The sequence below is a fragment of the Equus przewalskii genome, chromosome 6 (genome assembly GCF_037783145.1).
Source record: "Equus przewalskii isolate Varuska chromosome 6, EquPr2, whole genome shotgun sequence".
NCBI classification, from domain to species: Eukaryota; Metazoa; Chordata; class Mammalia; order Perissodactyla; family Equidae; genus Equus; species Equus przewalskii.
The window spans coordinates 50,059,467-50,080,636 of NC_091836.1; the positions used below are offsets into that span (position 1 = coordinate 50,059,467).

General features: G+C 53.5%; 1 protein-coding gene across 1 annotated transcript; it reads right to left on the reverse strand.

The window, feature by feature from the left end:
- Positions 1-6,768: 6,768 nt before the first annotated feature.
- On the reverse strand, positions 6,769-19,279 carry LOC103558073 (complement C3-like). Its single transcript, XM_070623700.1, has 12 exons — positions 19,159-19,279; positions 17,763-18,272; positions 14,639-14,792; positions 13,594-13,759; positions 13,292-13,450; positions 11,830-11,889; positions 10,859-10,949; positions 9,749-9,794; positions 8,686-8,773; positions 8,294-8,380; positions 7,980-8,085; positions 6,769-7,532 (listed from the first exon to the last, which is right to left on the reverse strand). Exons 4-11 carry the CDS (start codon positions 13,690-13,692, stop codon positions 7,996-7,998), a joined length of 720 nt encoding a protein of 239 aa, XP_070479801.1. The 5' UTR covers positions 13,693-13,759; positions 14,639-14,792; positions 17,763-18,272; positions 19,159-19,279; the 3' UTR covers positions 6,769-7,532; positions 7,980-7,995.
- Between the last annotated feature and the right edge of the window lie 1,891 nt (positions 19,280-21,170).

Below are 21,170 nucleotides of genomic sequence, written 5' to 3' on the forward strand. Positions count from 1 at the left end.
TCCGCGTCTTCACGTCCCTCGTGGGGGCGGGGCCGCATCAGAAGGCCGCGGCGAGTCTCCGCGCCCCCCCAGCTCGCGCTGCCCACGTTCCTCGCCCTCTCCCCTCCCCTCCCCCAGGAAGCGGGCACCGATGAGGACCTGGGCCCTTTCCTCGCTTTGGGTCTCTTACCCGGTCACCTCCTTTCTCTGAACCTCAGTTTACTCCTCTGTAAAATGGGGATGATAATATTGGCTACATCCTGGGTGTGTGTGGGCGCGCGCGCCAGAATTCGAGACCCCGGGTAGAGCACTCAGGAGCGCTTGGCCTGCAGCAGCCTCTCAACTAGTCACTGGGTCACCTACTATGTGCCTGTTCAAAGGGACAGGCAGTAGGGGGAAGTGGGAGGTGCTTATTAAAAACACCCTGATTCCTGGTCCCTAGCAGTCCTGCAGAATACGGCTGTCTGGGGTTTCCTGAGAATCTGCATTGTAAATCCGAAGGTTGAGAACCCCGGGGGCCAGGACAATCCTAACCTGGCACAGGACGCTGGAGGAGCCCTTAGAAGGGGCTCTGGCCCGGCCTCGGGGCGTCAGAGATGGCTTCTTGGGGGAGTCCTTGAAGTCTGAGGTCTTAGCTAGGTGAGGAATGAGAGAAGCAGCTCCGGCAGGAGCGGGTCTGGCGCGCTAGGCTGCGCCTGCTCAGCCTCACCAGTATTGACAGGTTGGGCTGGATAGTTCTTTGCGGTGGGGCCCTGCCCCGTGCACTGTAGGGTGCTGAGCAGCGCCCTTGGTCTTTACCCGCTAGATGCCAGTGGCGCCCCTCCCCCAGTCGTGACAACTTAAAATGTCTCCAGACATTGCCAAATGCCCCTGGGGGTCAAAATCGCGTTAGGATAAATGACTCCAAAAGTTGCTTTTCAATTCCGCACCTCTATCAGTATTGATGTCCAGGCTCCATTCCCACATGGGTGTCTATTTAAAAATGACAGACAGGGGGCTGGCCCAGTGGACCAGTGGTTAAGTTTATGCACTCTGCATGGGTGGCCCGGGGTTCACGGTTCTGATGCTGAGCACGGACCTACACACCGCTCATCAAGCCATGCTGTGGTGGTGTCCCACATAGAAGAACTAGAAGGACCTACAGCTAGGATATACAGCTATGTACTGGGGCTTTGGGGAGAAAAAAAGAAGAATTGGCAACAGATGTTAGCTCAGGGCCAATCTTCCTCATCCCCCCCCCCCCCAAAAAGGACATGCAAATATGCTCATATCAATAGATTCTGTAGACTCTTTTATAATATATTTCTTACATAACGATATTCTTGAGCACACGAAAAATGGATTAAAAAGTATAGATGTTCTAATGTTTTCTACTTGAACCTCAAAGTTTTGTTTGTGGGGGTCTCTGGAGCCCACTCTATTAGCAAATGTAAAGAGTTCATGGTTCTTTGGGGCTGAAAGGTGGCATTTCAGGCAGGGATGGGGCCTGCAGGCTGCATAGAGGACCTGGGGTTTTGTCCTGAGGGGAGCGAGGAGGCGTGCAGCGGCTCCCCCATTAGAGTTGTCACTTACAAATTACCCAGTGGAGAGGGAGGTCACAGCTATGTCCCATCCCCCGGCCAGGGTGGGCCTCAAGTGGGCAGGAAACAGATAGGAGTCTGATCCAGCCAGGACATGAATCAGGTCTGCTGGATTCTCATAATAATGGCCAACATATTGAGCACTTCCTCGGTGCCAGGTGCTGTTCCAGGCACGTGGACACAGCTTGGAACAAAACAAAGATTCTTGCCCTCATAGAGCTGGCATTCGAGTGGGAGAGACAGACAAGAAACAAACATACAATGGGACAGGAAATAAGTTCTAGGATGAAAAATGAACAGGGGTAGGGGGCTGGATAAAGAGGGGATCAGGGAAGGCTGTGAGAAATAACATCTGCGGGGAGACCTGAAGGATATGGAGGAAGAGAGTTCCAGGCAGCAAGTGCAAAGGTCCTGAGGTGGGAGCGTGGGACTGTTGTTACCAGTTGCAGTAGTTCTTCATTGCTGCCTAACACATTATCCCCAAACTCAGTGGCTTAAAACAGTAAACGGTGGGTCAGGAATCCAGGAGTAGCTTTGCTCGGCTTTCTTGGCCAGGGGTCTCCCCACCTCGATTCCTCCCTACTTGGGCTGTTTGAGTGTGCAGCCTTCCCCACTTGGCCTCCCCCAAGCAAGTGAGCTGAGAGAAGGACAGCCTGGCGGAAGTTGTATCTTTTTATGACCCAGCATCAGAAGTTGCATGGCGTCACTTCTGCCCCACGTCCTGTATGTTAAAATTGAGTCACTGGGTCCAGCCCACGTTTAGGGAAGGAAAGAAAGACCCCGCCCTCTCTCCCCTCCCACCTCCTGCTGGAGCATTTCATTGGCTGCACCGGAAGCCAGTCATGCTGTCAGCCTCCCAGGGCACAGAGCAAGAGGGGGAAGGGTGACAGTCCATCTGGAAGGACAAACAGAAGATACAACCCGAGTATTGAATTTCGGCATTTGTAGATAAACAGAAAGACGAATATTCCCAGTGACCGCATGAGGACGCTGCCTCCACACCAACGGTTCCGTGGAAGCTTTGTGGCCACTGTGGCCTGGCCAGATGTGCCTTGTTTGTGCTGTGGTGCGAGCATTACTGCATTTTATCTTTTGCCTTTACAAAAAGGTGTAGAGAGGGAGCAAATGGATGTACTGAGAATAGTGATAAGAAGTGTAGCCTTTGACACTTTAGTATAATTGAGTCAAGATGGCGCCTCTTTGATCCATCCATTCATTAATTTGTCAGACATGCATCAGACGCCTTCTTGGTGGCAAGTGTGGTGCTGGGCACCATTTCTGCCCTTCCGGAGCTCATGGTCTTAATGGGAAAGAGAAACATGATGCACATAATATCCCCAGCAATTATGTAATCACATATATGGTATATACCGAAAAAGAGAAGTGGAGAGACTCGAGAGAAAGGATAACACATGGGAACCTGACTTGTGCAGGTTAGTCAGGCAGGGCTTCCTGGAGGAGCTGCCTCTTGAGCTGAAATCCTAACATTTTCTGAAACACTGTGCCAAGCGTTGGAAACTAGGTATCTCGTTTGATCCTCACAGCAATGCTACGAAGGGGGTAATATTATTGCAAATGGGAAAATAGTTTCAGGAATCTGCTCAAGGTTCCTCTAAAGGGTGAATAGGAGTTACCCAGTTGAAGAGGTGCAGGGGAGAGGCAGCAGCATGTGCAAAGGCCCTGAGGTGGGAAGGGGCCTGATCCATTGCCAGGAAGCTAAAGGCCAGTGTGGCTGAGGCTTAGCGAGCAGGGGGGCGAGTGGAGGGAGGTGAAGCTCGTGCCAAAAGCAGCAATATCTTGACCTTCAACTGGACCCCTTGAGGCTTAAGCTGGGTGAGCGTACGTTTCATGGTGGAGGAAATGGATACAATTGGAGCGTTTATGCACTTTCCACAATCCAGTCAATTTACCCCTCAGTTGGGGGAAATTTGGGAATGTCCGGAGGTGCAGGGAAGCGGGGAATCTCCAGACTGTTGGAGAGGCTGTCCCTTGAGAACCGTCGGAGAGGGCAGCTTGGCAAAACTCAGGAAAGCATTAAACACGCTCTCTTAGCCATTTCTTTCCTTTTCTGTAATCTGATGCTATGACATCTGGGGCCTTGCTGGCGCTGTCGAGACTTCCCCGCCCTGGGCACACACACAAACCATTCTGCACCCCCATCTCTGCACCACCTCTACTCTCCACAATGCCTGTTGCTCTAACAATTGCGTTTTTTTTTTAAGCATCCATCACTTTTGTCATCAGAACCAAAAAACACACAGTAAGGGAAATCCAATTCCTGTTTAGAATAACGTGCGAAACCCTGGAAATAGATGTTTGACAGGGACACCTAAAAGGTGAGAAGTCATTTGGGATTTCATAATTCATGTAGCCCGTGGCAGGCGGAATGTCCCTCACAGCACAGAAATCTATTGTTCGAGTTTTTCGAAATCAGCCTCAAACACATTTCCAGGAAGACAGCGTGTGCAAAAGCTGGGTTTGAGGGGGTGAAGAAATCGCCATGGCTAAAAGACTCTGCGTGTCTCCAGGGCTTGCTGGGCGCCAGGCTCTCTGGGTGGTGTCCCTTGTCCTTTAGGTAGGTGCCACTGTCTCTTTTTCAGATGAAAAGTTGGAGCTTCAGGGCAATTAAACAAATTACGCAGGACGACACCCAGCTTAGAAGTGGCGTCGCCAGGACTCGGACACTGGCCAGCCGACTGCAACGCTCTCTCAGGCCAGAATCGGGGACGAGAAGTGTAGACATAAGGCGGGCACACTTCGGAACCGGACAGTCTGGGCTCGAGTCAGTGGCTAGCTCTTTGAGCAGTTTCTTAACCTCTTTCGGCCTCAGTTTCCCCATCTCTGAAACGGGAATAGAGTCGTTGTGAGGGTTCCATGAGTTAATACAGATGAACCACTCAGACCTGCGTGGTCTGACGGGGTAGCCACTGGCCGCATGTGGCATTTGAGCCCTTGAAACGTGGCAGGTCCTACTCCGGGTGTGCTGTGAGTGTCCACTGCACACTGGATTTCAAAGACACGTAAAATAACTCTTCAGTGACTTTATATTGATTACGAGTGGAAGTCACAATATTTGGCATATGTTGGTTAAGCAAAATACATCATTAAAATTAATTTCACTTGGGGCCGGCCCGGTGGCTCAGCAGTTAAGTTGCACATTCCACTTCGGCGGCCCAGGGTTCACTGGTTGGGATCCTGGTGCAGACATGGCACCGCTTGGCAAGCCATGCTGTGGTAGGTGCCCCACATATAAAGTAGAGGAGGATGGGCACGGATGTTAGCTCAGGGCTAATCTTCCTCAAAAAAAAAAAAACACACACAACAAAACAACAAAGTTAAACATTAAGAAATGTCTGACTTAGAAAGAGTAAGTCTTTATCTACCCAGGAAAACAAAACCTTAAGTTATAGGACATGCAAGCAAACCGTGGACAGTTCTGGTTTCTGGGGAGGGGCAAAGAGTCGGGGCTTATGATGAGGGGGGTGTCTCATTTTTTTTCTGTATATCTGTCTTTTGGGGAATCTTTTTGCTAGAATGTCTTCATGTATCATTAAAAGTAATAATAGGGGCCAGCCCTGGTGGCATAGTGGTTAAGTTGTTTGTTTGTTTGTTTGTTTTTTGAGGAAGATTAGCCCTAAGCTAACATCTGCTGCCAATCCTCTTCTTTTTGCTAAGGAAGACTGGCCCTGAGCTAACATCCGTGCCCATCTTCCTCTATTTTATATGTGGGACGCCCACCACAGCATGGCTTGCCAAGTGGTGCCACGTCTGCACCCGGGATCTGAACCGGCGAACCCCGGGCCGCCGAGAAGCAGAACGTGTGCACTTAACCACTGCGCCACCGGGCCAGCCCCAATAGTGGTTAAGTTTGACGTGCTCTGCCTCAGCAGCCTGGGTTTTGTTCCTGGGTGTGGACCTACAGCATTCGTGGCCATGCTGTGGCAGTGGCCCACATACAAAAAGGAGGAAGATTGGCAACAGATGTTAGCTTGGGGCAACTCTTCCTCAGCAATAATAATAACAATAATGATAATAAAATAAAATAAAATAAGGGATGACAACTCCCCCTTGCCCCGGGATATTAAATTTGATGTGTATTCTCCAGATCTTTTTCCTTTGAACTACTTATTTTTCTGTCTGACTTCATGATGGTGACATTCAAAGAAAACAAGTAGCTTAAAAACAGGCATGAGGCTGGCCTGGTGGCCTAGTGGTTAAGTTTGCGGGCTCCACTTCAGTGGCTCGGGATTCACCGGTTCAGATCCTGGGCCTGGACCTACACACCACTTGTCAAGCCGTGCTGTGGTGGCGTCCCACATAGAAGAGCCAGAAGGATTTACAACTAGGATATACAACTATGTACTGGGGCTTTGGGGAGGAAGAAAAAGAGAAAGATTGGTAACAGATGTTAGCTCAGGGCCAATCTTCTTCATCAAAAAAAAAAAATCACAACAAAGTCCAGATTTCTGAAACAAGGTTTGAGATTAAATGGAGAACTTTGTTGCCAGGCACTCCAGGAAGATACGCCCCCATTCAGGGCCTCTGTCTTCTCGTGTGTAAAATGGGACAAATACCAGCCCCCATCTCATGGAACTGCTGAAAGAAGAAAAGGTGTTAATGTGTGTGAAGTACTTAGACCAGAGCCTGCACATAATTGGTGCTCAATAAATGTTTATTTTGACTCTTGGTACCAGATGCATGTTCAGACCAGAGTCTGCCCCTCGAGACCCTGAGCTCATGGCTGAATCTTTTGTTTGCTCATCTGTAAAATGGGATCAGAGTCCTGGCGCCTATTGTAGGATTAAATGAGAGACACACAGGAGAGACCCGCTCTGCCTTCACGTGGTCCCCAGGGGCATCGATAAACAGCCATAACGCTCCCTGTGGATGTCCTGGTTGCAGGAGGAAGGAGCGTCCCGGCGGTATTCCAGAGGGAGGTGGTGTGTGAGATGCAAGATGCTCTAGGCGCGGAGTGCGATGGGAGAAGGAGGGAGAGCAGAGCTGGGGGGTCTCAAACCTCCCAGAGCATCAGGGCCTCCCTGGGGGCTTGTTACGAGGCCGCTTTCCAGGCCCACCCCAGACCTACTGGAGACGCTGAGGCAGGACATGCCACAGGCTCCCGCACGACACGGGGTCTTATCTAGTCAATAAATGCTGAGTGCCAGGCTGGGAACGAGCAAACAGGCAGAAATCTCTACCCTCGAGGAACTGATGTTCTAACGGAGGAGAGAGTAACATGAAGATTTATTGAGAGTGGCTACGACACAATGGGGACATCAGCAGATATTTGAACAACACACAAAGAAACTATGGTTATCGTTCTTAAGACACGTCTCCTTTTTGTCGTCTACAATGTATACATGCCACTATGACCAAGAACTCAAGATCTGGAGTGAGACAGTCCTGGGGTCAAATCCCTCCTCCTCTGCTGGCTCACTGCGGGCCGTTGGGTGGCCCCCGTAACTTTGCCATGCTTGAGCGGGGCAGAGAAACGGGTCTCCGATGAGAGTGAAGAGCTAGACAGGTTCACTGAGAGACCCCAAACGACCAGAGATGCTGGAAAGGACCCAGGTGGTGGCCGATTCAATTTTCCAAGGATGGCCACTGTATTATCCATTGTCACATAACAAGCTATCCCCAAATTTAGCAGCTAAAAGTTGCTTCACTACTTTGTGGTTCCTGTGGATCAGGAATCTGGGCACCTCTTAGCGAAGTGCCTTCGCATCAAGGTTCCCCACAAAGTGGGACCTCAATCTTGGTGTCAGCCGGGACTGTCGTCATCACAAGGGTCAACTTGTATGGTTGAATTTAGGTCTACCATTTTGCTATTTATTTTCAGTTCATCTCTTTGCAGCCCCGGCCCCCGCGTCCCCACGACCTCACCCTCGGCGCATCTGCAGACGTCTTTGTGGCAGGTCTTCCGCAGGGAAGATCGCTCTGTGGGCAGATTGTAGAAGGAGCTGCACCTCCGGGCTGCGAGAGGGGTCGAGAGCCTGCGGTTGCCTTGGGCCGGCGTTCCTGGGCGCAGTGTTCCCTCCTGGCCGCGCCCCCCGGAGGCCTCGCCCGCCTAGCTCTCTCCAGCCACCCCGTCAACAGGCCCCTCCCCTTTGCAGACCCCGCCCCCTTCCTGCCCACCCCAGCCCCAGCAGGCCACGCCCAGTCTCTCTTGGCCCCGCCCTTCCAGGGCCCACACCGACCGCTTCGACCACTCAAGAAAGCCACGCCCCTTGTCATCACACCCTTTTTGGTCCCTTCCAGCGCCTTTCTCAACCCCGCAGGCCCCTCTTGGCCACGCCCCATTCCCTCCTGGCCCTGTCCGTCACCCTCCCTCCTGGCCCCGCCCCTCGCCCTGCTTCCCGGCCCATCCATCACAGGCCTCTTCCCCTCCGGGAGCCCCCTCCACCCCAGACCCCTGCTCACAAGGCTCCTAGTAGTCCTAGACCGTGACGTGCGCGGCCTGCAGGAACTCCGCCTTCAGCATCCTGTGGACCCGGAAGCCCAGCATCGTGTCTTCCTTGTGGGAGAGCTGGGGGAGGAGGGTGCTGTCTGAGCTGACCAGGGCCACTGACCCTTGGGCACTGACCACAGGGCCTTGGCCGTCCCACCGACCACGTGGCCTTGACCACTGAGGAGCCGGCCTCAGACGGCGTGGCTGTCTGGCAACCCCACCCAAGGCGCTGACCGCGGGGTCTCCGCCCACAGGCCTCTGGCGCAGGAGCCCCGGCCTCCCTCACCTTCTCCTGGTAGAGGACGACGGTGCTGTCGCTGGAGCTCGTCTTGGTCTCATACTGGAAGGCGTACATCTCCGCCTCGCTCGTGAGCTGGGGCAGAGGGTGAGGATTACAGGTGGTCAGAGACCCCGGGGCCCCCAGCCGCAGGAGCCCCAGTCAGTGCGGGGTAACTCTCAGAGTTCCCAGCCCTTGTCCAATCAGTTGGGGAAACTGAGGCACAATCAGGGCAAAGATTTGGCCAAGGTCATGCAGGGAGACAACCAGAAGAGGGCATGGCTGCTGACCGTGGGGCATTAACCCCTGGACCTTGACCCGGGTAGATGCTGCCTTGCGCACACACGGGGAGTGTGGGGGTTGCCAGGGCAACACCAGTGGGCAGGTTGGACCCTTATTACCTGTTTGAGGTCCTTCTGGTTGGGGTAGAAGCCGGTGATCAGGGAGACCTCCATAATGGTCATCGTGGCCTCTCGATCACCCTGGAACCTGGGGATTTCACAGCTCCCGTCTACTCCCACTTTCCTGCTGTCCCTTCCCCCATCCTCCCACTGCCATCATCTCTCGCCTGGACTCCTGGGTCTCCCTGTCGCTCCTCTGCCCCCAGCAGCATACAGCTTCAGCAAACAGGATTCTGACATGTCATCTCCTTGCTTAACGACCTTTACCAAATGCCTTGTCTCACTCTTCTACTTCACCTCCTCCCACTCCAGCCTCCATTTGATCAGTCTCTCTCCTGCCACTGGACCTTTGCACATGCTGTTCTCTCAGCCTGGAATCCTCCCTCCTCCACTCTGCCCTGCAAAATCCTTGCATCTTTGCAATCTCAGCCCATGCATCACTCCCTCTGGAGGCCTTCTCTGGCCCACACACCACATCGTTCTCTCATTTGCCCTCCTCTGGCTCACGGACTGCTCCTTTGCTGCACTTAATGACAACCGTCACTTTACATTGATTCTGGGTGATCAGTTTGGTTATTGCCTGTCTCCCCTGATAGGCTGTGAGCTCCCCTGGGGCCGGAGGGGCTGCCTTGCTCACAGCTGTTCCTCCAGCTCCTAGAGCAGAGCCTGGCACTCAGCAGGCACTGGATATGGGGGGCAGAGCAGGACTGGGGGCGGGGCTGGGGCATAAGGAGGAGATGAGGATGCTGGCGAGCCGTGGAGCTTGGAGGCGGCTCTAGGTACCTGGATCATGGAGTATGTTTGCCATGGTGGAGCCCGCCATCCTGGGACCTGGCCGGATGGGGGGTTGGATGGAAGAGCAGCATGGGAGGGCGGGGTAGGAGGTAGCATGGGAGGAGGGTGCAGGGCAGGGCCGCAGGAGAGATAGGGTGAGGGGCAGGCGCAGAGAGGCAAGCTTGGCGGGTCCCCCCTCCATTCGGTCCACAGGGAAAGCTGCTGGGGAATCTGGTTACCAAGAAGTGAGGCCTTCCTCCCGCCCAGCCTGAGATCCTGGTACCCTGACCTTGTCTCCATCCGGAGCCGTAAGGTCTCTTCCCCCTTTTTATTCACTGCAGAGAGAAAGCAGATGTTTAGAGGCTGGGTAACACAGCCTCAGGAACTAGCTTCCTGGGTTCAAATCCTGTCTGCTGTGTGACTTTGGGCAAGTTGCTTAACCTCTCTGTGCTTTGGTTTCCTAATCTGAGAAGCGGCTCATAACATTCCTAACCCAGCAGGGTTGTTGTAAGGATTAAGTGAGTTAATACAAGCAAAACACTTAAGACAGTGTCAGATCAGTGCTTTATAGTTGTCAGTTATTATTACTATCCTTATTACTATTATTAAGAAATGGGGCTCAAGCCAAAAGCTTGGTCACTTTTGGTCCCTAAAAGTCCTGAGACTGGAGAGGGTTGTTCCCCCACCCTGGCGGTGAGCTCCCAATGGCAGCGTTCTCTCTCCTCCTCACTGTGGCCTGCAAGTCCCTGTGCCATGTGCCCCTGTCACTTCTCCAACTCTTTCTCCTAAGACTCTACCCCTTGCTCCTCTGTAGCCACACTGGCTTCCTCACTGTTTCTCAAACCAGGTAAGCTCATTCTTGCCTCAGGGCCTTTGCACCTGCTGTTCTGCCCTCCTGGAATGCTCTTCCTTCAGATCCTTCATGGCTTATTCTCTTACTCAACTCAAATGCTGCCTCCTCAGAGAGCTTCCCTGGAACCTCTCTAAGTCTGAATCATCTTTTTAAACTTTATTTTGCGTGGCACTTATCATCACTGGCTATTATGCTATATATTTATTTTTTACAATGTAGGTTCATTTATTTTTAATTTATTATAAATAAATAACAGTAAGAGTATAATATACTGTTACTGTGTTATTGTTATTGTTGTACTGTTGTTATATTGTTGTTGTTGTGTTACTGTTTGTCTCCTTCTACTGGAATGTGGGCTCCAGGGGAAGAAGGTATATTTTTTCTTCATGCCTATGTTCCCAGGGCCAATAAACAGAGCGCGCCACGTAGTAAATGCTCACGAAACATTTGTCGAATGACTGAATAAAGCAATAACTGTGCTTCCTGAATGAGAGCTCAAGTAAAATCATACAAATGCCGAGTTGGCTTCCCTGGGGCCAGGCTCACCTTCCGGGGCATTCTGGAGAGTCACGTTCAGGTGGAACAGGTTACAGGTGTGCTCCCAGGACTCTGGGGACCTGTGGCACATGGTCAAGATCTGCAGGGCAGGGAAGGAGTAAGAGCCCGTCCCACCCACCCCCTTTCCTCCCTGCTCCAGCCCTCGCCTGCCCGGGGCTCTGCCCCTGCGGGGGATTCACAGCCAAGCCCGCCCCTCAGTCCGTGGGCGCAGCGGCCAGAACACCCCATGGCATCTAGACCAGCTCTGCTAGAACTTTCTGCGAGGATGGCAGCTGCCTCCATCTGCTGTCCAGAAGGCAGCCACTAGTCGGCTGCGGCTCTTGAGCCCTTGAAATGCAGCTAATGCAACCGTGGAGCTGATTTTTTTTTTACTGCAATTAATGGAAGTGTAACTGGGGCTCAGGGAGGAGTGTGACATGCCCCAGGTCACACCACGGAGGCAGGGGTTCACCTGTGACTCCACTGCTGGAAGCAGGATGGTAGGCTGCCTCAGATTTGCTGAATGAGAGGGCTGTCGTCCTGGGCCACAGGGCACGAGGCTGCAAGATGTAACAGGGCTGCTGGCTCAGATAGTGGGGGAGGGTGCGCCTTGGGAGGCACCCCGAGGGAGAGTCTCCCTTGAGGGGGGCAAGGAAGGAGACACCCCTCCAGGGACTCGCATGGAGGGGCAAACGGGTCCAGAGGCCTCTATCTCCCCTGACTCTTGACTTAGAGCAAATGAAACTCTATCTGCGCCTCGATTTCCCCACCTGTTGAATGGAGTCCTTATTTTTACCAGCTTCCCAGGGGGTGCTGGAGGCGTCCTCAGCTTCGTTCCTAGCAAAGTGCAGTGCCATAAATGGTAGCTCAAATTATTGCTGATTTTGATCTTGTCCTGGAGTCTAGTCTGGCCTCTCTTCCCACCCACTGGGGGCCCTGGGCTCCAGCGCAGGATCTCGAGGGTGCGACACCAGACCTACCGAGACGGTGCCTCTTCCTCTGCCGCTGGCTCTGATCTCTAGTTCGTCCTGAGCAGAGAACTGAAAGGAGGAAGGAGGCGTATTGGAAGGTGGAGGAAGCAGCAAACATGGCTCGAATGCAGTGGGGGTGGGAGGAAAGCATGCAAGGGCACTGGCGCCTCATTATTTCCCTAACTTGGGGTCTGCTCACTCAATGCCCAGCTCTCCCCATGCAGATAGTTTTACATTTCCTTCTTGTTCTTCTTCTTTTTGGTGAGGAAGATTGGCCCTGAGATAACATCTGTGCCCATCTTCCTCTATTTTGTATATGGGACACTGCCACATCATGGCTTGATGAACGGGGTGTAGGTCCTTGCCCAGGATTTGAACCAGTGAACCCCGGAACACTGAAGCTTGCAAACTTAACCACAACACCACTAGGCAGCTCCTACTTTTCCTTCTTGATAGAACATTTGTGGTGTGTACCCTGTCACAGATCAACCAGAACTGCTGACTCAGGCTATGTCCGAATGTACATCTGTCTAATCTATCCATAGCATCTCCAAAGTTCCCCAGGCATGGAACCCCCACAAGACCCTTCTCCCTGGCATCTCTGCATCGACTCATGCCCCCCACATACCTTCTTCCGTCATCAGCCAGAGCAAAATTTTACAAATTCACATCCAATCGCATCATCCCTGCTTAAACCTCATTGCCATTCTGGGAACACTCCAGCCTCAGGGCCTTTGCACCTGCTGTTCCCTCTGCCTAGATAGCCACCAGGCTCACTCTTTCCTTTCCTTAAGACTTTGCTCAAATGTTACCTTGTTGGTAAGACCTTCCCTGCCCATCCTATCTAAAATTGCAACTCCTTGATGTCCCTACCCGCTTCCTGCTATTTTCCCCCCATAGCACTTGCCAGCCTTTAACACACTATATGTTCTACTTATTCACATGTCTTTATTATCTGTCTCCCCGACTAAAATATAAAATTCTACAGAAACAGGGTTTTTTTTATGTCTTGTTCAAGGCTGTATTTCCAGCACTTAGAACAGTGCTTGGCACACAGTAAGTGCTCAGTAAAGATGGGTCGAATGATTGAAGGTAAATGTCATCTCCTCCATGGGATAAGGTCATGGAAATTACCTTACTCCCCACACCCAGATTATTTTCCCCTTTATACACTTATTTCTTTTCCCTGTGTTCAGAGAGCCTAAAATAGAATATATTGATTCCGTTTCTTTCTAAACTGTAAGTCCCATGAAAGCAGGGACCACAGACCTTTCATAATGTACCCCTGATGCTCAGGAGAATGTTTGGCACGTGGGGGAAATGTTTGTGGAATAAATGAATCAATACATTGACAGTATTGCCAATGGTTGTGAGATACTCTTGGGGAGAGAGATTGATAGGGATATGGCTCTTGGCCTCATGTCCGATGCCACCTCTGTGTGGCCTTCTCGTCTGCCCCTGAGCGCCTCACCTTTGCTGACCGCTGCTGGTAGGCACTGTTCTGATCGATGAGCCACTCCACGCTGAAGGCTGTCTTAGGGGCGCTGATCTGGACTCGGAGATCCTGGACACCCTCGAAGGGGACAGCTTGGCTGAAGCGGGTGAGGGCCTCGACGGCCACCGCCGTGGCCTGGGTGTTGGAACAGAGGCCGCGGATCAGCACCACAGACAGCGCCCAGGGCGCAGCACCACGGACAGCTCCTTCCGGGGGCCTGGCCTCGTCAGCACCTCGGCCAGCGCCCCCAGCCCCGCCTCTCCGAGACCCCGGGTCACCTGGGTGGACTGGAAACAGCCTCCCAGCTCCCTCTTCTCCAGGAGCCACTTGATGACGGCGTACGTCTCATTGTGCCGACCCAGATCCAGCTTCTGCATCAGCGCGTAGGCCGTGGCCTCAATGGTGTACAGGGAGTTCTTGTCTGAGTCGTTCACTGGCCAGTGGCTTTTATGTAGAAAACGGATGGCCACCTGGTCACCCAGATCAGAGCTCTCCTACCTAGACCTGCCCTCCCCTTGTGTCATCTGGCCCGATTGTTCTCATCTGCTGTTTTATTGAGCGCTTACTTTACATGGAATTCTTTGAGGGGGCTTACGGACACTGTATTTTCAGAACCGCTCTAGGAGACAGGGACTCTAACTATTTCAAGATAGGAAATCGAGGTTCCAGGAGGCTCCTCCAGGTCCCTCCAGTCTTACTGCAAGTGAGTTTTCCTAACTCGACTCCTCTTGACTTGGGGAATGGGGAAGATAGGATAAGGACTTTGGAATGAGGTCGGGCAGGTCATGGGAGGCAGAGCCCTCTCAATCACCCACATTTAGTGGCCTTCATTCCATCCTTGACCACAACAAGCACTTTCTCACTTAGGGAGTTTGCATGCCCCACTGCCTTAGCTTGGAATGTCCTTTGCCTTTCACACAGGTTGGCCTTCTCATCTTCCAACAGCTCAGGGGTCCTCTTTTCCCACAGGCCTTCTGAGCCCTCTAATCCATACTCCCCTCCCCTTGTCATCTCTCCCACCCACCTTGTATGCTCTCATCTCAGCATTTATCTCAATTTGGGATTCTCTGTTGATCTGTTTGTCTTCTGCCTGCCTCCCCCAGGGGTGGTGGGGCCTTTGAGGGCAAGGACCTTATCAATCTTGTTCACCTTGGTTTCTCAGGATCTGAGAAACCAAGATCAAGAGTTGGCACACCATCGGTGCTCAATAAATGCTGAGTGACGAAGCACTCATTGCTGGGTTTGAGACCACGCAATCCCCCTCCCTCCACCGCCATGACTGTGGCGAACACACAGTTGGTTAAGAAGTGGCCCCACACCCACCATGGCTGGCAAAGATGTCCAGGCGGTCATTGGCTTTGGGGCTGTTGGTCGGGGCCAGAGCATAGGAGACTATGGCTATGGCAAAGGTTGTCTGAATGCTGGGGAGGCGTTGTTCCAGGAAGTCACTGGCTTTCTTCATGCTGGCAATCAAATTCTAGAGAGTCAGAGAGAGGAGGCTAGAGGAAGGTGATCGGGGGAAAGGGGTCTGGGAGTTAGAAGTGAAGCATCCATTGAGAGGAACGTGGGGGTGGGGGAGCTCCCTGTGTGGAGGGCGTATGGCACCCTGCAGGTCCTGCCCTCCTCTTTGGGTCCTAACAGGACGTCCTTGATGCACAATTCCTTCCCTTCATTCAGGGCGATCAGGACAAGAGCTGTGAGGGATACGTCCGCCTCAGAGTTTTGGTAGCCACCCTGTGGATGCAGAACCACACCCATGGTCCCGTCAGCATCTTGGGACCATCTTCTCCAACCTCCCCGACCTTGAAAACTCCCACATGCCCAGCTCTGGGCTGGATGATGCTGAAAGCAGGATGGGGAGAGGGAAGGAGAGAGGAGGAGGAGGGGCCATCTTGAGATTTGCCCGTATGAGGTCTGCCTTACTAACAAAACCTAACAGCCACGGAGGGTGCTGGGCTAAACTCTCTATGCTACCTCAGAGTATCTTGCAGCAGCTCCGTTTTCCTGATGAGGAAACGGAGGCTCAGAGAGGTGAAGTCTCCCCATTGCTAGTTAATGACTGACTTAGGGTTTGGACTCCTCTGCAGTCTCCAAGCTTCCACCCTCAACCCCTGCACTGGGTTGAACAGTGCCCCCCGCCCCCAAACTCATGTCCACCCGGAACCTCAGAATATGATCTTATTTGCAAAGATGGTCTTTGCAGGTGTAACTAGTGAAAGAGAGGTCATACTGGATTAGGGTGGACCCTATATCCAATGGTGAGTGTCCTTATAAGAAGCCCACATGAAGACACACAGAAGGAAGGAGGGCCTGTGAAGATGGAGACGCAGAATGGAGCGATGCAGCTGCAAGCCAAGGAACCCCAGAGCCACCAAGCTAGAAGAGGCAAGAAATGATTCTCTTCTAGAGCTTTCAGAAGGAGCATGGCCCTGCCGACACCTTGATTTTGGACTTCTAGTCTCCAGAACTTTGACAAAATAAATACACTTCTGGCGTTTTAAGCCACCCAGTTTGCGATACTTTGTTAGAGCAGCCATAGGAAATGAATACGCCCCTCACGGTCTTTTCCTCCCACAGTGGCCAATGAAGCCTGTGAGGTCTCGAATCAGGTCACGTCCCTCCTGTGCTCAGAACCTTCCATGGCTCCCACCTCACTCAGAGAAAAAGCTCACATCCTCCTTGTAGCCCACAAGGTCCTGCAGAGGGAACCTCTGTCCCATCCCCTCCCTGCCCTCACATCATCCCCCTCTCCCCTCGCTCACTCTATTCCACACTGGCCTCCTCTCTGTCCTTCAAACATATTGGGCACATTCCAGTCTCAGGGCCTTTGCACATGCTTTTCCCTCTGCTTGGAACGCTCTTCCCCTCATTATCTATATGACTTGCTCTCTCACCTCCTGGTCTATACATTTATCATCTCCTAATGAAGTCTTCCAAAATCACACCGCCATCACCTTGATCCCCCTTTCCCTGCAACCCTCCCCTGACCACTGCTAACATGCCACATCAGTTACATCGACATTAGACTTATTGCCTGGCTGATTTTTGTGTGTTTTCGTAAAACCTGTGTTTGTAACCTCTATGTGCCACCTTCCTGTCAGGCTCTCGCTCACACAGTCCCTCCAACTCCTTGAGTCCTCCTCCCCCTGGAGGTGCAATCTGTCTTTGCTGGCTTCATTCCTTTATCCAGAGTTTTATTCGGCAGACACTTGCCAACGATGATGAACCAGATCCTCTTCCCTCCCTGGAAGGACTCACAGTATGGAAAAAGCAGACCCTGAGCAGACTATTTCAAATCCTCACTGAGGCCCCCAATGCCCTGCAGGCTCCAGGACCCGCCATCCTTCTTCCCTTTCAGGCCTCAGGATGGACTGTCCTCTCCCCTAGCTTTGGGCTCTGATCACCCTGGTCTCTTTTCCATGTTGTCAAATGTGCTGGAGCCTCAGGGCCTTTGCACATGCTGCTTCCCTTGCCTGAAGCTCTCTTTCCCATTCTTCCCCCACCAGCTCTCTTCCTCCATTGGGTTGCTGCTTTATTGCCACTTCCTTTTGCAGGTTTCCCCTGACACCCCCAGGGTCAGACGTGACCCGTATTCAATACTCTCTCCTGGTATTTCTCGCCCATGGACTTAATCACTAGTTATAATTCTTTGGGGAACTTTTGCCTCCCCCCATCCCAAGCTGTATCTATCTTGTTTCCTGCTGTGTCTCCCCTCTGCCTAGCACAAGACCTGGTACACAGCCGTTGCTGGATAAATGTTTGTTGAATGAATGAATGAATGAATGAATGCCTAATGTGATAGGTGCAATGATGGAGACAGGCAGAGGGTTGGTATTCAGGGGATCCTTCCTGGAGGAGGTGGTATCTGAGAAAACATAATTTGGCCAGGTGAGGGGAAAAGAAGGGCTGGAGTGGGGATATGTCATGCAGAAAGGGCAACATAAGCTAAGACACGGAGCTGAGGTGGAGGGACCCAGGAGCAGGGAGTAGGGAAGGGTGAGGCTTGAGAGGAGACACGAAGAGAGGGAGATAGCAGAGAGATAGTCGTGGGCAAGTGTGAGCCACGAAAAGTGTTTGAGCAGGACAGAGACCTCCAGGACTGTTTGTAAGCTGTTTCTGGAGGTTGGTGTGGAGGGATACTTGGGAGGGTCAGCCGTGTTGGTGGGGGGATGGCAGGACGCAGGCCCTGTGAGGCATGGGGGCCAGGACTGGGGCCTGCTTGATGTGGGGGTGAGGGAGAGATGGGGTCCCAGCCTTGCCCAGCCTCCCGCACATTGCAATGGAGTGCAGGGCGGTCCAGAGCAGGGGACGTGATGCTGGGGACCAAGCCTCGGCTCTTCCCTCTTCTCATTCTACCTGAGAGCAGGTCAGGGGCTTGAGATTCCACTGTTAGTGCCCAGAGCCCTGGGTTTTATTGCAGCGGCCCAGGCAGGGGGACGGTGGGCACCTGCATGGACGCCATGATCACAGGGCCCTTCTCCAAGAAGCGCCCGTCCTCTGCCTGCCTCCGGGTGATGATCCAGTTGGCAACGGCACAGAGAGTGTGCATGTTGATCGTGGTCACGGTCGCGGTGTGGTAGGCCAGGGTGAAGACCCGGAAGACATAGCTCGTTAGCCTTTTGGGAGGGAGATAGGGTGGGTAAGGACCAGGAGTGACAGCCCAGGGGGGTTCTAGGACACAGGCATCTACACCCGTCTGGAGGAGTCCACACCCTGGACCACACGGCTCCAGACCGACCCCTCATTTGCTGTTCCCCAGTCTGCCTGTGCCGCCGGCCCCAAGGCCCCGCAGTGTGGGTGCCCCTGGGGTCATCAAGCCCAAGGCTGGCCCTTTGGGCTTCCTGGGGGGGTGGGCAGGACTGCCAGCGTCCTCGTCCTTTCCAGGTGCTTCCGCGGCTGCCCTGGCTGGAGTGGTAGGAGCCGTCATGAAGCCTGTGGGTCAGCATCTGAGTGTAACCTGCAGGATAGGGTGGAGGAGAGCTTGCAAGGAGAGCGGGGCTGGGGGGGGAGGGGGGAGGGTTTGGGGATGGCTGGGGCGGGGGTGGGTGTGGGGGTCAGGTGTCAGGCATCATCTGGGCGGGAGCAGGACAGGGTGTGGGTGTGACTTGAGAGTGCATCACATCTAGAGGTGGCCTGGAGGAGGGGGCTTGTCCGGGTGCATCAGGGAGGGGGCTGCTGGGCCCATGTGTAAACGAAGGTCACTCTCAGGTGTGACCGTGGGAGCCCGTGTGCTGTCGTGTCTGGGGGTGACTTGGGAAACCGCCCCATCGGGTCGTCTGGGGAGGATGTGACCAGGAACAGTCACTCGGAGGGATCAGAGAAGGTGACACTCAGGAAAGAGGGGACTCTGGCGGCCACCAAGTGCCAGTTTCCTTGGGGCTTCTTTCTTGACTGTAAACTAGGGCTGTCGGTGTGTCTGTGCCACCTGGTGGAAGGTCCTCCTGAGTGTCGTCTGGGGGGGCGCCTCTCGGGCGGACTCTGAGCGTTGTTACTCGGGTACTACCTGAGGGTTCCCTGGGCGTCTGCTCTTCTGGGGTAACGTTGGGGGTGACAGTGTCTGGGCATTATCTGGAGCTCACTCTCGAGAGCTCCTGGATGGAGAGTTGATGTCTGAGTGTAGCCAGGGAGACGGGTCTGTGTCCAAATTAACTTGAGGGTCTCTGTCCGGGTGTCATGAGTGGGGTGCATCTCTGGTTCCCTGGGGGGTTGGAGGGGGGCTGGGAAGGTGTGAGTACTCAGGTGGAACCAACAGACCACCCCCTGGGGGTTTTCTGCTTGGGGCCTCCCTGGGGGTGTAACCAGGGGTGGGTCTAACCCGACACAGTGTCTGAATATAACATAACCTGGGGCTTTGGGGTGAACCAGGGGGCCCGTTGTCAGACTCCAGCCTGGAGACAGGGCAGGGTGAAGGCAGAACCTGGGGGCCCTGCTGGGGGTCCCCTGGGGGACTCGGTATCACGTCATCTGGGAGACGAGTCAGAGTTTGGGTGTTATTGTCTGGGAGGGTCCCTGGGGTTACCCCAGCCCTCCACCCAGAGAGCCCTGGACACCGTCCTCGAGGCCCCGCCAGGGTCCCCTCTCACCACTGACAATGTTCTTCATCACCTGGGTCCTGTGCTCCACCCCGACCTTGTCCCACTGGCCTGTGGCATCCAGGTAGCTGGTCAGGATGATCACGGGCATCAGGGAGCTCAGCGTCTGCTCGGGGCAGCCCGTTGGGAGCCTCAGCAGCTGCTGTGTTTCTGTGGGTGTCAGGCTGCCCAGGATTGTCTCGCCAAGGATGTCACCTGCCAGGCGGGCAGGGTCACCTCGGGAATGGCCTAAGCCCCCACGGCTCCCTGAGTGCCCCACATGGGCACCCCCAGCCCCTCCTGCACTGTCTGTGCCCGGGCAGGCCCTGGGGGGAGCTGTCCCCCAGCTCTGTCTTCAGTACCTTGGACACCGACAAACACTTCGGCCTCTGTATCGGGCATCTGGTTCAAAACGTCGTTTTTTATCACCAGTTCTGTCTGGGTCTGACCTGAGTGGACACAACCTTCTCTGACAAGCAGATTCTAGGGCTGGGAGGTCAGAGGGCACAGAGCCCAGGAGGAGCTCGGACCACCCACCTCACCGCACCCCGTCAGGTCAGCCTCTCTGCCCTGGAACGGCCCGGGAGGGTGGGATCCCACATGCTCCTTGCAGACCCCACAAACCTTGGGGGTTCAGGAGGATGCTGTGGGAGAGCAGCTCTGTCCACCCTCCTGCCTGTGGGATGCAATGAGGAAGCAAGTGAAAAACAACAACAGTAATAATAATGACAATCACAATGACCGTAGGAGGAAACATTGATTAACTATTAAAGTAGATTCTGGAGCCCTGATATCTGCCTTCAAATCCCAGCTCTTCTGCTTCCTAGCTGTGTGACCTTGGGAAAGTTACTTAACCTTGCTGTGCCTCAGTTTCCTCATGCATAAAAGGGAGAGAATAATAGTTCCTACATTCCAGCATTGTTCCTAGGGCTCAATGGATTATTATTCTTAAAGCACTCTATTGGAAGGGCTAAACGTGTGTGTGAAGTAAACAAAGTATTTTTGATGGGTCACGTACTGATCATGCATAATTTTCATAGCTCTGATTATTCGTCGCTACGATGATCATCCTCATCCTGGAAACGAGGACATGGAGTTCAGAGAAGTTAAGTAAGCTGCCCAAGGTCACACAGCAGGGACAAGATTTGAACTCACCCTGACTCCAAAGTCCCGAAGTGGGGGCTCTATAATGGATCACACAGCCTGGGGTGCAGGGGAGGCCCTGCTGCCTACACTGGCAGCAAGAGGTGGTGGGTGCCTATTACCTGGACCAGGAGCGTCTTCTTCATGTGATCCTGGATCCCGAGGCCCAAAGCCTTGACCTCCATGTCCACTTTGCCTATCTCGAGTGGGAGAAGCACGAAGGGCACCGTCTTGGAGGAGGTGGGGGGCACGACCACCACCTGGCGGTATGGGGCTTCCCGCCTTGAAGCGCTGCAGAGTCGCTCCTTGTAGGGGAACTCCATGCCGACCTGGGGTAGGGTGATCAGTTACGGGGGTGACCCAGGACCCTAGAGTCACAGTCCCTTCCCTGCCCCTGCCCTGAGAGTCCCGAGTAGGTGACAGCACAGCACAGTGGTTGAAAGCAATGACCCCGTCTGAATTCAAACCTACTCGGCCTCTTATGTGCTGTGCGATCTCAGAAAAGCTCTTTAACCTCTCTGTGCCTCAGTTCATCTCTAAACCAAGAAAATAATAGCATCTGTCTGATGAGGTCATTGTGAGGTTTAAACGAGAAAATAGAAGCTTTTTCAAAGGGCCACCACTTCACTGGACCCTTCAAA